Source organism: Eschrichtius robustus, chromosome 3, assembly GCF_028021215.1.
Source record: "Eschrichtius robustus isolate mEscRob2 chromosome 3, mEscRob2.pri, whole genome shotgun sequence".
Taxonomy (NCBI): domain Eukaryota; kingdom Metazoa; phylum Chordata; class Mammalia; order Artiodactyla; family Eschrichtiidae; genus Eschrichtius; species Eschrichtius robustus.
In genome coordinates this window covers 13246266-13261879 of record NC_090826.1, presented here as the reverse complement: position 1 = coordinate 13261879, position 15614 = coordinate 13246266, and the positions used below count along the sequence as shown (strand labels likewise).

At 54.1% G+C, this 15614-nt stretch overlaps 1 protein-coding gene across 1 annotated transcript in view; it reads right to left on the bottom strand.

Annotated features, from left to right (window-relative positions):
- Positions 1-4077: 4077 nt before the first annotated feature.
- LOC137760854 (protein-arginine deiminase type-1-like) overlaps positions 4078-15614 on the bottom strand; it is a 35801-nt gene continuing 24264 nt past the window's right edge. The window contains exons 10-16 of the mRNA XM_068537738.1: positions 15321-15428; positions 13705-13856; positions 9986-10130; positions 9069-9162; positions 7917-7996; positions 6992-7117; positions 4078-4311 (exon numbers count right to left, since the gene is read on the bottom strand). Coding sequence (XP_068393839.1) covers positions 4078-4311; positions 6992-7117; positions 7917-7996; positions 9069-9162; positions 9986-10130; positions 13705-13856; positions 15321-15428 — 939 coding nt within the window. The remainder of the gene's footprint in view (positions 4312-6991; positions 7118-7916; positions 7997-9068; positions 9163-9985; positions 10131-13704; positions 13857-15320; positions 15429-15614) is intronic.

Sequence of the window (15614 nt, the reverse complement as noted above, 5' to 3'; positions counted from 1 at the left end):
GCTAGCCTTGGGCTGGGCTTGGGCCACAAAACCCCTGGCATGCGGTTTAAAAGCCCTTGGTCTTTCCCTTCCAGCCCAAGATGCTAATTCATTGGCTCCAGTCCTGGAAGCCCAGCCCCTTCCCAGAGCCAAGAGCTCAGGATTGGCTGGAAGGAACCCAATATTTGCATATGAACCTGTTGCTCCCACCCAGGCGCAGAGAGAGTTAATTTCTCACTTGAAGGGGAGCGAGTAAGTACCTGGCCAAGGCACCAGGACCCTGGGGGGCGTGCAGAGATGCAGGGTATGGATCAGGGAACCTTCCTTGCTTTCCACACTCAGCCTCTTCACCCGTTTTTCTGCATTTTCAGAGATCATTGCTTTAGTGGGGAGTTTCTCTACCCTGATGGAGGAACTGATGAAAACGCAGATTCCCAGGCCCAGCCTCCAATCTGATAAGCAGCCTGGCGTCTGGAGTCTTTTCTTTTCTTTTCTTTTTTTTACAATTTTGAGGCACTTTGAGGAACACCAACTTTTTTCTTAAGAGCATGGATTTTACAGGCAGGACTGGATTTCAGCCCTGCCTCAATTACATCCTGACTGGGTGACCAGGGGCAAGTCACTTAATTGCTCTGTGCCTCACTTTTGGCATCTGAAAAATGGTTGTTATGAGGGTTAAAGGGGAAAACGTGGGTGGAGCTCTAGTGCGGAGATCAGTATTATTTTATTATGGATGTTGTTATTGTTATTATTGTTAGATGCCAAAAGCCTCTGGAAGGAGTTAGTGATAAGGGTGAAAGCCCTCTCTGGCCAGGAGGAGCTTAGAATGTCAGAGTAGGAAGGCTCACTCGTTAGGTGGGGAAACTGAGCCCAGAGGGGGCATTCGGCCACCTGAAACGGAAGGAGCGAGGGCTCTGGGGAGAGGGGTCTCGGGTTTGGACCCAGGCTCCACCAGGCACTGGCTGTGTGGCCTTGGGGGTTATGTCCCCTCTCTTGGAGCCTAGGCATCCTCATCCGTAGAAAATGTGGCTAATCACCAGCCCTGGCAGAGATAATGGTGGGACACACCCTGTCCAGCAAGGCTCAGAAGGTGCTGAATAGAGGTTCCCTCCCTCCTCCCCGGTGATGCTGATAATCTTAGGCAGGGTGGGGACCAAGATCTGCTCCCCAGAGTCCCCGGCTAGTGCATTCACACCAGTTCAAGGATCTCAGCAAGACTCTAAGACTGGCATCCCTATATCCCAGGTTCTGGTAAGGATGTTCTCAACGAGAGCTGCTGGGCTGCTGGGCCCAGGGACAGCTTCACTTTTTTGGCTGTAAAACGGCTCGGGGGCTGACTCAGCTCTGGGTAAGAGTCAGCGTTCAGGAGGAAGCCCCAGGCAGGCTTCATAGCCTGTTTTGTGGGCACAGCTGGGGAACAGATACAGAAGCAGGGGCATTCCTCTGGGCGCTGGCCCACTGTGATGGCGACAGGATAGCCTCCAGCTCAGAGCCCTGGATCTCCCTTTGGAAGTAGACTCATGCTTTCACTTCTCCCCAATTACTACATGCCAGCTTTTAGAAAGAGATCGGTGGTCCATTCAGACTAAAGTGTCCACGACTGATGGGCAGCAACTTTTTGCCTCTTAGTCTACAACAAATCTAAAATAAAGTGAATGAGTGAGTGAGTGAGTGTCAGGGGAGCAATCTGAGGCAGCACCAAGTATGTAGGATGAGAGGGGTGATAATTTCAGGTCCCTGAAATCAGACCACTGAGGCTGGGTAGCTTAGTAGCTTTAGAGGCAGGAATGCAAGGGAATTATATTGGCCTGTGGCCCTGGGCACCAGTCCTGCTGGGGACTCTCCCACTCTGCCAATAGGGCCCAGCCTGCCTGCCCTCTGAGAGATGGAGGAGATAGCCCAGGGAAGGGAGAGGGATGAAGAGATAGGACCCACCCTCCCCGATAGCCATCTCAGCAGGGCAGGCAGCCTCACGGCAATGGGCGTGTGCCAGCCATCCTGCTGCGTCAGCCTGCCTGCCTGGCACTGGCCCTGGGGGCTCTCCCAGCTGGGTAGGAGCTGCCCATGGCCAGTGGAAGTTGAGCCAAGGAGCTGGTAGCATAGCGGGTGGAACTGAGAGCACCTCTCCCCCCCTTCCCTCCCCTCCTCCCCACGGCCCAACGAACAGAAGCTAAGGAGGCAGCCGCTTGAAGAAATGCATGTTGACATTTTTATTAATCCGAAAGGAGGTGACCAGTCACCTGGAACATTCTCAGAGGGAACATCAGCAACGCACCCCCCAAACAGCCCAGCAGCAATTCCAGAGCTCCCCGCACTCAATGCCACTCCCCGCATTCAGTGCCACCATCCCCATCTCTCTGCAATGCCCACTCCCCTCCCACCCGCAGCGCTTTCCCTGGGGAACCCTGGCTGCACACCCTTGGCCGCCGAAGAGATTCCTTCTCCTCCTGGCTCAGCCTAAGGGGCACCATGCTTATGAGCAGAAAGTGCACGGGCTGGACCAGGGGCTTGCAAATGGGGTTCCACAGAACCTTCTGGAAGGGGAGGATCCTCGTACACCACCCCCGCCACCTTAAACCAGAGCAGTTCCGTTTTCATCAGTTTCACATGCTGGGTCTCCGTGGTAGCCTCTGATGGCTAAGTGTTCCACAGCTAAAAGAGTTTAAGGGTAGATGGCTCAATCTAAATCTCACCAGGAGCCAGGGAGAAAACCCAGAAGGTAGAGGCCCAGGGGCTGAGAGCCACTGAGATGGCCCCAGAGGCTGTGGGAGAGGAAGGCAGGCTGGTTCCCTCCTGCCCATGCTTATCTGGGGCAGGGGCCACCTCTCGCCCTGCACCGGCCAAGCCAGCTTGCCTGTGCATGTCCCGGTGACCTCACCTGGGGCCAGGCTATTAAATTCCCATGGCAGCTCTGCCTTGCCTTCTATGGGAGGGGACACAGGCCTGCCACGGGGCTTTACTCACTGGTGAAACCCAAGCTACATGCAGGGTCTCTGAGTTGCTGAGAGAGACTGGGCGAGCCTTCCCTCCCACTGCCGGCAGAAGAAAGGGGGATAATTAACGACTATTAAAGGAAATTAAACCCCACCCTCAAAGATAACCTAATGACCCCCCACCACCACCCTCTTCTAACATCTGGGCCCCCTCTCCTTGCTGCATCTGGAACAGCCAGACCCCATCACATCCAGAGTCCGACACTTAAAGCCTGGGAGGCCTAGGGCGCAGAGGCCAGGTCACAAGTTTTATCCCCGTGCCTCAGCCTCCTCTGCCATCCTGGCCTCCTCCCCTGCTGCCCAGCCTTCCTCCGTGTGCCCTCCTCGGGCCTCACTTTAGCCTCTCAGCGTTTGTGAGCCGGAGGCAGCCAGCATGCGTAATTAAAGGCTTTCCAAACAGATAACAAGCACCCTTCTGAGGAGGGAGTCAGGTATTAAAGGGGTTTTGTTGCTTTTTCTTTTTAAAACAGTAAAGCAATTATACTCCAATAAAGATGTTTAAAAAAAAAAAAAGAAACAGGCCATCAGACGCTGAGTTTTCCTGTCCTTATTTGCCTACATAAATATGGCTGAGGGGTGCTAGGAGATCACAGCATGGGGGCCCCCTGAAGGAGAAGATAGCCAGAAAAGGAAAAAGGGGGCCCCAAATCCCCCTTCCTGGTCTTACAAGAGCCACCGGTGGCCTAGACCCAGGGCCCTCACCCCAGGCCCCAGGCCCTGTGAGCCCCATTCCTGGTGCAAACACGAAGGGAATGTCAGAACAGAGGAGGGGCAACTCAAATTGGGGCAACTGCTGAGGCCACACGCTGCCATCCTTGCATGTGCTAAGGCTGTTGATCTTTTCCAGAACCTCTGGGAGTTGTGGATGGGGAAGAGGGGAAGGAAGAGTGAGAGCAGTCCTTCTTGAGCTGGCAGGCCACGCCAGAGGTGAGGATGTGCGGTGTCCATCCCTGTATCCTGGTACCCACGGTGACCAGCACACTTGTGAGCACACAGGGGGAAGCGTCCAAGGCTCCCCCAAGAGGATGGAGGCCAGGTGGAGGTTCCTTATCCTGGCGGGATTCCCTGGCAGGTGGGGAGAGAGGATGGCGTGTGGGGAGCAGGCTCAGGGCACCATGTGCCACCACTTGAAGGGAAAGGGCTTCCGGCGCACGTTGGTGCCACAGTGGATCTCTCCAAGCAGCTTGTGGTAGGACAAGTAGTCATCGATGAAGATACAGTAGAGGCCCAGGGGCTCCAAAAGGGACCGCACCTTCTCCTCCAGACAGCAGCTGCCGTTGATTATGGGCCCGAAGGGTTTGGGGATGCCCAGGTACTTGCCTAAGACCACCATGTTCACCTGTAGAAGCGACAAGGCAAGAAAGAGACCCGGTTAGCTGGGGATGCGCTACACCTGGGAACCCTTCTGGGTTCTGGCTCTGGCAGACCCATCCCCAGGGCCTGTCCCGTCTTTGCCAGCATCTCCGGCCCCTAAGGCTGGCACTCGCTCAAGAACTAAGGTCTATGGAAGCAGAAAAGACGTAGATCCGTAGTTGGAAGAGAGGATTTATAACAGGCAGGGCTGCCAGTAACATACATGGTAACTTCGTATAAATAAAAGTCACCCCTTCCTCCAACACTTTCCTCCACCTATCAGAAAAGTAGATTATAATGACTTTGTTAGAACAAGATTTTACCGTTATCTGCCAAAACCTTGTACAGCAAATGTATCCATCTACAAGGTCCACGGTGTGAATGTCGCAGGTGTGGTGCATTTATTTGTGCAGTACACACCAAGCTCAACCGTTCCTGGAAGCCCTGATAATTGTTACCGTTTATTGAGCATCTTCTACGTGCCAGATATAGCATCCGTAAACCTCACAGCCTCCCTCCGAGGCCATAGCTTGGACCGGTTAAGTAATATAATTAAGGCCACACAGCCAGAGAACAGGGAGACTGAAATTTGACTCAGGTCTGACTTATGCCAAAACTCGTGCTCTTTCTACGCTGCCAGAGTGTAGCACTGTGGCTGCCTGGGGCGCTAAGGAGTTGGGGCAAGGGGCTGGGAGCCCTTGGGGGCACCTGGGTTTATCTCCAATGGCACTTCTGCTTCCCCGGCTGGGGGACCTGGCAGGGGGCCCTAACACCAGGGAAGGGAAGTCTGCCCAGTGCAGGGTATGGAGGCTCCTTAGAGGTAACTTCTGGCCCAGTGGATGGCCAGAGGAGATGTCCTTGGTGTTCAGAGGGGACACTCTGACTCGCTGGGTCATCTCAGTGTAGGGTGGGCTGCCCTTACACTCTCCACGCCCCAGCCCCTCACCCTCAAGTCTGCCCCGCAGGGCCGTCCGCGGCTGGGACCAACATGGAGCTGGAGGGTCCCGTGGGGGTCTGTCACATGGCCTTGGCCCTGACCTGATTGGTTGCCCACTAATGGGCCAGAACATGGGGGGTGGGAGTGGGGCACACAGAGGGACAAAGGGCAGGGAGAGGAACAGGGAGCGGTAGTCAGGACCATTGCCAGCCTGGCTCTGCTTCCTCCTAGATGAGGACTCAGGAAACTGGAGGTCGGCCCATTTGCTCGCTGGAGACCTCGGGCAAGTCAACCACTCTCCTCCGAGGGCCTCTTTCCCCTTCTGACAAACGAGGGGTTAACTGAGTGTTCCCTAAGGGCCCTCCAGTGAGAACATGCTGGGATCCTCTAGCTGGGCCTGGACTGAAGCTGGGAGATTCCCACGGAGGGCTGTGTGGTGGGGAGGGGTTCCCAGCAGGGGAGGGCAAGGCCACAGCCCAGGGCTGACCACAGTCATGGGCCTTCCCCCACGCTCAGCCAGAACCAGAGGCAGGTCACCCCGTAGAGCTTCACTGTCTGATACGGTAGCCATCTGCCACATGTGGCTGCTTTTTACTTTCATTAAAATGAAAGTAAAACTTCCGTTCCTCAGTCACGCTGGCCACATTTGAAGCGCTCAGTAGCCACATGTGGCGGCAGCCACGTCATACTGCACAGATGTAGAACATTTCCATCACCCGAGAAAGTTCTGACAGCACCGCGCTAGAGCAGTGGTTCTCAACCAGGGCGATCTTGCCTCCAGGGCATTTTGCAACCATCCTACGATGCACAGGACAACCCCCAGAGCAAAAGATTCTTTAGCCCCAAATATCGGTAGAACCAAGGTTGTGAAGCCCTGACTACGAGGTCTCTGCAGGGGCCTCACAGCGAGGGGTCAGGAGTGAATGCGACCCTGGCGGGGAAGCCCGACCCTATACACTGGCCTCCAATCAGGACCCCAGGATTCACTGGCTGGTCCAATGACAGGGATTCGAGTAAAGGCCCCAGGCTGAAGAGGGAGGGTCTCCCATCCTAGGGAACCACCCCTCACTGCTGCCCATGCCCCAACATCCTTTCCCAAGGGGTTACTGGGCACTATGGGCAGGGCTGTGCCAATAGCACCGCTCAGACCCCTCCCAGGGGCCACATTGGTGAGATCACATCTGCTCATCTGCCTGTCAGGTGCCTGAGTTAATGACAGCCAGGGTGGCAGCTGCCACCTGCCATGCCTGCCCAACTCAGGATCCCTCTGGGGAGCAGACAGTGGGGTGCCAGCCTGGGGAGCAGAACAGGCAGCTGAGACCCAGAAGCAAAAGCTTGAAACATTGGAACCAAACCACGCTTCCATGTTCCACTTTGGGGGGGAGGGGAAAGCCCTTAGTTGTGGGGCTGCCCTGTGCCCTGTAGGATGTTTAGCAGCATCCGTGACCTCCACCCACTAGATGCCAGTAGCACCCTCCTCGTGTGGCAATCAAAGTGCCCGCGGCGGGGTGGGGGAAGAAATCACCCTGGTTGGGAACTACCGATAGAGATTTTCTATATCTGCCCCAAAAAGCAAACACTGGCGAGGTCCGCAGGGCCCGTCCCAGCCTCCTTGCCACTCTGCCCCTGGATAGGGACGGCTTCTCCTCTGGACCCCCAACTGACCGCCCAGCAGGACCCCGTCCAGCACCAAGGATGGAAATGACCTGTCCTCCCTCCACACTCTCACCATGTCGGGGAAGAAGGCTTCTGCATAGGAATCCTTCAGGAAGAAGAGCTGGGGGATGTCCACGATGTCCCGCTCCGTCAGGCCCAGCTCCCGCTTCAGCACCTCCCGGTTCCAGTCGATGCATTTCTGGGGGGGCGGGAGGAGGGGCACAGGCACCCAGGGAACCAGGAAGGATCCAACGTTTCTGAGAGCCTGCTACGTGTCGGGCTCTGTGCACCCGACACGTAGGTGCCCTCTGCACCCTTTAGCTTGTTTGATCCTCACAACAGCTTTGTGCCATTGCTACCGCAAATGGGGAAACTGAGGCTCAAGTGACCTGCCCAAGGGGACAGAGCTAGGAAGTAGTGGACCTGGGGTTTGGATCCAGGCAGCTTCTGGTTGCAAAAGTGCTTGCCATCACCACACACTGTCCCAGCCACAGCTGGGCTTACGCTCCTGCCCAGCTCAGCTGTTTAGGAGGAAAGGTGTCGGGCGCCACTGGGGAGAAGCATGGGGCCTCCTCTCATCTACTGAGCAGGACTCCATGCCAGGCCTACACCAGGCACGTGGCAGGCATTAGCCCTGCCCCTTCCTGGGACCTCCTTCCACCCCATGTCCTCACCAGGTCACCCTGATTCCCACCCACCCCAGCCCTCGCCCCTACAGGGCCCCATTTCCCCACCACATCTCTCCCATCTCCCCAGATTTCTTGGGGAACTCAATTCTACTTCCGCTGAAACCCATCATTTGCCCAGAATGGGGGCAAGATCTCCCCCACCGGACTGGCACAGCTGTGTCTCTTCCATCAGACTGTGGGTTTCCCAAGAGCAGAGGCCCTACCCAACCCACAGGTCTCAGCAGCCCCCAGGAGAATCAGAGGCCCAGGGCTGAACCCCTCACCCCCACCACGGCAGTTCCTGGGGCTGCTTCACCCCCACCCCCTCACCTGTACATGGAGGTTGTCATTCCTGAGACGTCTGTCTTCCAGCATCTCATTAATGCTTCTCTTCGCCTGGTGCTTTAACCCTGCAAGAGAAAGAAGACCACAGCCTGCTCAGGGAGTACTGCCTGGGGCCACCTCAAGCCTGGGCTGCAGAATCCGGGCCAGGATTTTTCTCCCACCTCAGCGCCAGGGTCTAAAGCAAGGACAGAGAAAGCCAGAGACTGGAAACTCTGATGGGACCAAGCTCTGGCTGCAAGTAAATCCTGGTGATGGATTATAAACTCCTTAGGAAGGGATGCCTGAGCTCAGAGCCTAAAAATTACAGAAGAGCTACCGTTATTGAACACCCACTATGCTCTGGGCCTCCTATTATATTTATTATTGATCTCTAAAACAATGCTAGGTCGGGTTAGTTATCACCCCGCATTCAGAGAAGAGGAAATGGAGGCACTGAGAGGTTCAGAACACATCCTTGATCTCATAGCCAGCAAGTGGCAAGACCAGGATCTGAATCCAGGTCTATCTTTGCTGAAGGCTATGCCACATCCCTTCCAATGCTCCATTCCTCAGGTGAGAACACTGAGATCCCTGGTGGGGAAGGGGGAGGTGCTCAACGGGGCCAACCAGGCCCTTGGAGTGTCTGTCGATTCCCCGAGGAAGGTTCACAGAGGGGCCCTGACCACCCTCCTGGCTTCTCACCCCTCCCTCTCTTGAGCCCCTGGCCCTGCTGCTCCCTGCTGCTTAGCCCTGGGCAAGCCGCGTCCCCTCTCTGAGCCTCAGTTTTCTCCTCCATGAAAAGGGATGAGGAGAAGGGGGTGAACGATCTGATTGGGCAAGAGCATGAAAGTGCATGCACGGACAGGCACGTGGGAAGGCTCATGGCTTCCTGTTCCTTTCTTCCCCTGGGGTGTGGCCAGGAACAACCCAGTGTATGGAGGAGGCCACCCAGGCTTCCATCCCTGGCCCAAGAAAGGGAGAGCCCTCATCCTTTGCTCCCATATGAAGGTGTTGGGAAAATCAGTGATGGACTCTGAGCTGAGAGCTGGCAGACGAATGGCCTGTAAACAGAGCGCAGCCGTGACAGGCATCAATGGCGCCCAGGGCTGGCAACGAGAGGCCATGGTCTGGCAGGGTGATGGGCTCACTGGCACTCACCGTCAAACTGGGCCGCCTCCCCGTAGCCCTCCTCCTTCTTCTCTTGGAACAGTTCGAGGCAAGCGCTGGGGCTGGCCAGGAGCAGCCGGAAGCCCTGGCACAGAGGATGGGAGAGCAGCTCAGTGGACAGGTTCTCCCCTGATGCAGGAAACCCCAAACTCAGGAGGGGCCAGAGTTCAGAGGCCAGACTGCACATGGCACCCCCCCCCTCAATCCCCCCCACCAGCCACAAAGGACTGTCTGTACTCCCCCCAATCCTCCAAGCCAGTTCACACCTGCAGGCCTTTGTCCATGACCTTCTCTTTTCCTGGAAGCCCTTCCCCACTTTGTACACCAGGGAGCTCAACCACTGGTCACTGGGAGGCCTCCCCTCCCAGGCTACCTGCTCCCTGCGGGCTGTACCCTCCCTGATCACCTCTGCAAGGCAGTGAGTGGTTAACATGCTGGTCCCGAGCCCACCATCTTGGTCTGAATTTTACCCTACTAGTTAATTGCCCTTCTGAGCCTCGTTTTCCTTATTTATAAAATGGAGGAAATGATAATAGTACCCACCTCATGGGGTTGCTAGAGGATTAAATGCATTAAAACACATACATCTCACAGGTGCTCAGTAAATGTTACTAGTTATCACCAGTGTCAGTCCTGGGTCTTGACTGAGAGGTCTGGATCAGAGCAAACACCCAGTAAGTGTGAGAATGAGTGTATGAGAAGTGAGCTAACGAGTTCCCTCCTGACCTGGGCTCTGACCTCCTCCAGGAAGCCCCCCCTGATTAACACCACCTGGCCCAGAGGGCACCCTGACTCCAAGCTCTCTATGGACAGAGGTGGTGAGCTAGTTTCAGGTGGCTTTGCCCTATCCTGACCCATCAGGATAGGGAGGGGCAGAGGTAGCTCAGGCAGGAGGAGAGGGGATGTACCTTCTGGTCGGAGGTGGGCACAAAGCTCAGGAACTCGTCCACGTGGCCCACGTAGAGCCAGTCAGAGTAGAGCTCCACGGGCGCCTGCACCTGCTGGGCCTTCAGGAAGTCGCGCACCACCTTGGCCATTTGCTGCCCGCCAGACCTGGCCAGGGAGGGAAAGAGCAGGGTCACCTCGTGCCTGTTGTGTGCTGCTTCCCTGCAGGCACTTCCTGAGCCCCTCCCTGCCCACTGTCAACCCTCTGAATGGGTCTTCTTTGGTCCCTGCTTCCTGGCCCCAGCGCCCAGGTGCTCCCAGGAACTCGCTGTCCATCCTGAGTATCGCCCAAGAGAGTCTGTCCTTCCCTCACCTTAAAGCATCCTCCCCAAGGCCAGAAAGGTCCTGCCACCCCTTCTTGCAAAAGAGAGTCAAATGAGAGCCCTCCATCTGCCAAAGGGAACTGAAGACCCTCATCTCAATTCCTGGGACTCAGAGAGGTTGACTCTTTACCCAAGGCACCAAGCTTTTTGTTCAAAACATGACTGGGACCTGGCAAGCCACCCCCCACCCTGCTTAGTCCAGTGTTTCCCAAAGTGTGGGAATTGTTGCCCACTCCCCATGTCCCTCACTTTCTTCAGGTTTAACTCAAATGTCACCTCTTTCTCTATGTGGACTTTGGAAATAACAACAACCCCTCAACTCCTTTCCCAGCTTTATTCTTCTCTACAGCATTTGGTACTATTTGGCATACTTGATATCTTGTTTATTGCCTGGCAGCCCACTAGAATGTAAGCTCCAGGAGGGCTGGGATTTTTCTCTAGGTTCACTGCTGTATCCCCAGCACCTCTTATAGAATAGATGCTCAAAAATATTTGTGAATGATATTAAGGCTTTTGAACAGCTGTGTAAGAGTCCACAGTCTATATAACTTGAATACGTCCTCAACGAAACTAGAAGGGAGACCCAACAGGCAGTGACACAAGACAACACTGATTTGTTTCAGGGGATGGGAATGCGGAAAATATTTTTCTTGTATTTCTGTTTATTTTAATATAATATTTAATATTTTAATTTCTGTTATTTTAAGTCCCTCCCTGGGACTCTGCAGCCCTCTGCCTGGAGGCAGGGGAATGCACCAGATGACTCCAGCCTTGAGAAGCATCAGACCTGGTCTCTGAGTCACATCAAAGCTGCCACCAGGAGGCAGAATTGTTCCAAGATCGTTTTAAATGTGGGGAGCAGAGCTTGGAGAACCCAAGATAGTAGGGAACAGAGGAGCCATTTGCTGAGCACCTGCTGTGCGCCTGCCTGAGGCTCCTCACACTGGGTGTCTTGTTTAATCCCCATGATACCCTATTACGTACGTAAAAATAACAGGTCCATGTCATGATCTGAACTCTGCCGGACCAAGCTCTCTGACCTCATCCCCCCACACCCCCTTGTTCACTCTGCTCCAGCCCCACTGGCCTCTTTGCTGTTCCTCTAATGTCTCCAGCACACTCCTGCCTCAGGGCCTTTGCACTAGTTGTTTCCACTCCCTTGCACATTCTCCTCCCAAATAGCCACATCTTTAACTGTCTCATTTCCTTCAGGGAAATGTCAGCCTCTCACCAACACTTCTTTTACCTAACAGACTAGATGATTTACTTATTTATTATGTTTGCTTATTGTCTGTTTCTCTCTGCTAGGATGTACGTAGGTTGTTTTGTTCACTGCTAAGGTCAGAAGCCAAGACAGGAACACAGGACAGCAGCCTGGATGTTAAATTTTAATTCGGGGTCCAAGGAGGAGATATGAATTCTGACTATTCCCCTAACTTGCTGTGTGGTCCTAGTCAGTAGCTGCCCCTCCCTGAGCCTCAGGGTTCCATCTGTCCACCAAGAGCTTTGTTCCTGGTTTTCAACACAATAGCCAATGGAGTGAGGCCCAGCTCTGCTAGTGACCCCCCACACGTTCCCATCCGGGGTCCTTGCTCTGAGCCTGGGATTTTCCAGAACATTTCTTTTATCCCCAGCACGGGGCCCCGAACCTGGCATATAGGAAGTCTCAATAAATATTTATTGAATTGATAAATGAATGCATGAATTAGTGCATTCACTTCATTTATCTAAGCCTCAACTTCCTCATCTGTAAAATGGGGATAATAGTCATCTCAACCTCATAGGGCTGTTGTAAGAATTAATGGAGGTAACCTGGGTAAAGCACCATGTTCATGGCATGTAGGTGATCAATAACTTTTATCCATTGAGTTCCAACCTACTTCAAGGCACATCCACTGCCAGGGGTCCAGCTAAACAATACCCAAGCATTCAGAAGTTGGTTAATGTGAATCTTTTATCCCCAGTAACGGCTATTATATAGCTAGGACAGGGATTTTTTTATAAGCCCATTTCACTGAGGAGGACACTGAGGGATGACGTATAAAATAATTTGCCCATTTAATAATGTATCTTTGCCACCTGATGTATCCCTAGTACCTTCAACAGTGCCTGGCACATGGTAGGCATGGGATAAATATTTCTAAATGAATTAATCAAGCACCTACTATGTTCCAGGCCCTGTGGTAGGCACTAGTTAGGTGATGTACCCCAAATCATGTGGCCAATAAGTGGCAGAGGCAGGACTCGAACCCAAATCCATTAGTTTTCAAAGCTTGTGCTCATTCCTCCCGGAAGCACAGAATGACCGCCCAGAGGTCTCAAGGCCCTTCTGCTCCCAGAGCTGGGGGCAGGATCCAGCCCCAGAGTAGTTCTGCACATGAGTCAGCAGCAAGGTGAGTGCACTCCTCTTGTCCTGGCCAACCTCAGCCCCGGGCACCCAGCCTGGGCACCCGGCTTCATGCCTGGGGTTGGTGCCAGGAAGTCTCACCTCACCTGATCCAGAGCCGTGAGGCCACCAAGGTCACCACTTGAGCCTGGGTAACCTTCCCAGGACTGCCTGGCTGCCTCTGGGCCCAAGAACAGATAGCCAGGGCTTGGGGACGCAAGCTGGGGCACGCCTGGGCTCCATGCCAACCCCACACAAACCGGAAGGCAACCTCCAGGGCCTGGGGTGGGCTTCATCTTTAGGCAGGAAGCAGGGGATCGCACTAGGACCCCTGTGCTACACACCCCATTCTTCGACTGCCCACAGGCTGGGTGGGGACCCACTCGGGAGATTTAGCAGGTGCTGTCATCTGTCTGAGCCCTAAACCCTAAATACCTTGTTTCCTGCTAGATGACAGCTGTCCAGGGTAGGACCTGTCAAGTTACCTCTGTCACCCTGGTATCCTGACCTGCAGCCTCGTGGTGACGGCTGTACCCTTTCTAGCTGTTGCTAGGACAACAGCTGTTTTGATTTCCTCCCTGGAGAGGTCAACGGATCCATCTCCTACTTCTGCCCTGGATTACACATGACCTTCCCACTCTTCTGATGTTTCAAAAGAAGTCAGAAATCTGACTTTTTACATGAAGTCTCCTGATATATGTATATTTAATGCTGGTGACGAATTATGCTCATAAAATACTAGGCAGGGCAAAAGACCGTGGGCCAATAGTTTGTTTTTTCCTAAGATTCTGTGATCTTTCCAACCTATGATTCTAGGGCTCTATTCTAGGATTCCACGCAGGAACTTAAGACCATTTTTCAGACTGGAGAATTGTGTTTGCGGTGGAGGCAGGGGGGGTTGGAGAGTGGATGCTGCCTTGGGTCCCCCGGGCCCTCCCGTGACCTCCACCACCCTCCTACCCTGGCTTCTCACTTGGGAAAGCTGCTGCCAATGAGGATTCGGCCCAGGGGGTACTCCTTGCCCTCCACTGTGACGGGCGGGCTGACGTCCAGGTTGCCGAAGGAGTCAAGGCCAGAGACACCAGCGAACGGGATTTCCCGGGTTACATATCCAAAGTCGGGACCCTAAGGGAAAACCGTCGAGAGCCCCCCACCCCCAGAAGGAGGGGTCAGTTAGAAAAGGAAGAGACAGCTCTTGGGGTAGGGGAGCGAGGAGTGCTCCCGGGGGAATCCCACTCCCTGAAAAACAACCGCTATTCACTTTTCACACATCCTCCCGGTGCCCTGAGCATTGTGCTGTTAAAGCCGAAGCCAATAACAGAATAATAACTAGAAAATCCCTGAATGTTTGGAAATGAGGCAACATACTTCTAAAGAACCCATGGGTCAAAGAAGAAATCAATGGGGAGGTTACACAGTATTTTGAAGTGAAAGGTAAAAACCACACAGCACGTTAAAACTTGAGGGGATGCCAGTAAAGCTGCACTTCTAGGGAATTGCCGCAGCTCTAAACACATATATTAAGAAGAGAAAGGGTTGAAAAATCTTAGCTTCCGTTTCCAGCTAAGAAAAGAACAGCAAATTAAACCTAAAGAAAGTAGAAGGAAGGAAATGAGAAAGACAGAGCAGAGGACAGTGGAAAAGGCGCTGGCCAGGTCAAGCCCAGGGCTTGGGGTCAGGCCCTTTGTTGATGCAGACTCACCCCACAGAGCTCACTGTCACCTCCCCAGGGACTCTTCCTTGATCCCTCCAGGCTGGGGTAAATGTCCCTGCTCTGTGTGCCCATGAGTTCCTGGACCTTCCCCATCATATCCCCCACCAGACCCTGGCATTGTCCTGGAGGTGGGGGACAGGGGTCAGTAAACAGGCAGAGATGTGAGTTCTGGGACCCGACCCACCTCAAAAGGGGGGTTAGCCTAGCGGTAAAGTTCAGGGGCCGTGGAGGCAGCCCCTCTGGTTTTGAAGCCGCTGCTAACTAGCTGTGTGGCCTTGGGTAAGTTGCTTAACCTCTCTGAGCCTCAGTAAAGAGGGAATAATAATATCCATAGGAGTATGGATATCCATACTTATCCATAGGAGTCCACATGGATTAAATGAGCAACTGTATAAAGCTAGGAGGGAGGGCCTGGAACTTGGGACACGGTTGCTGGAGTGGCTCCTGTCGCCCTCCCGTGTATAGAAGCAGCATTGTGCCTGGCACACAGTAGGTGTTCAGAAAACATTCGTTACCTGAAGAGAGGACCTGGCTCACAAAAGCAAGAGCCATGAGGGCTCACTAAGGGTGCGTTGCCCTCAAAAGGCAGTTTGGTTTCCCCAGAGCTGACTCCTTTGTTCACTCCCCCTTTGGGGAGAGGAAGGACCTCAAGGAGGACTTTGCTGGCCTGTCCCTCCCAGAACAGGGGTGATTTGCATGAGATTTGCATTTCATTTACATATTCCTCCCAAACCTCCCACTAACTCGCCATTTGCCAGAACCCACCACCTGTGTCCTTTTGTAGCCCCTAAAGGACTAGGACCAGGCAAGACTGACTGGAGAATCCTATAGGAGGAGCCAGCCACGGTTTCCCCACTCTGCCCTTTGCCGCATACCAGGATACTCTTATAAGGGAAATACTTCAGGCGTCTGTTTCGGGGGGAGTCAAAGACCACTGGGAAGGATTTGTGAGGAGCCTCGATGTAGCCAAACTCCATCTCATCCTGGGAGGGGAGAGAAAAAGACCACAGTGACTGCCTCAGTATAGTATTAAGAATGGGTTAATCCCCCCAGGCCCAGGGCGGGGCAGGGCAGGACAGTGGGTCTTCCCCAAGACCTGGAGGGTGCAGAGGCCAGGGAACAGAGGTGGAGTGAGGCCTCTCAGGGCCGCAGCCAGAGGAGGACTCTGC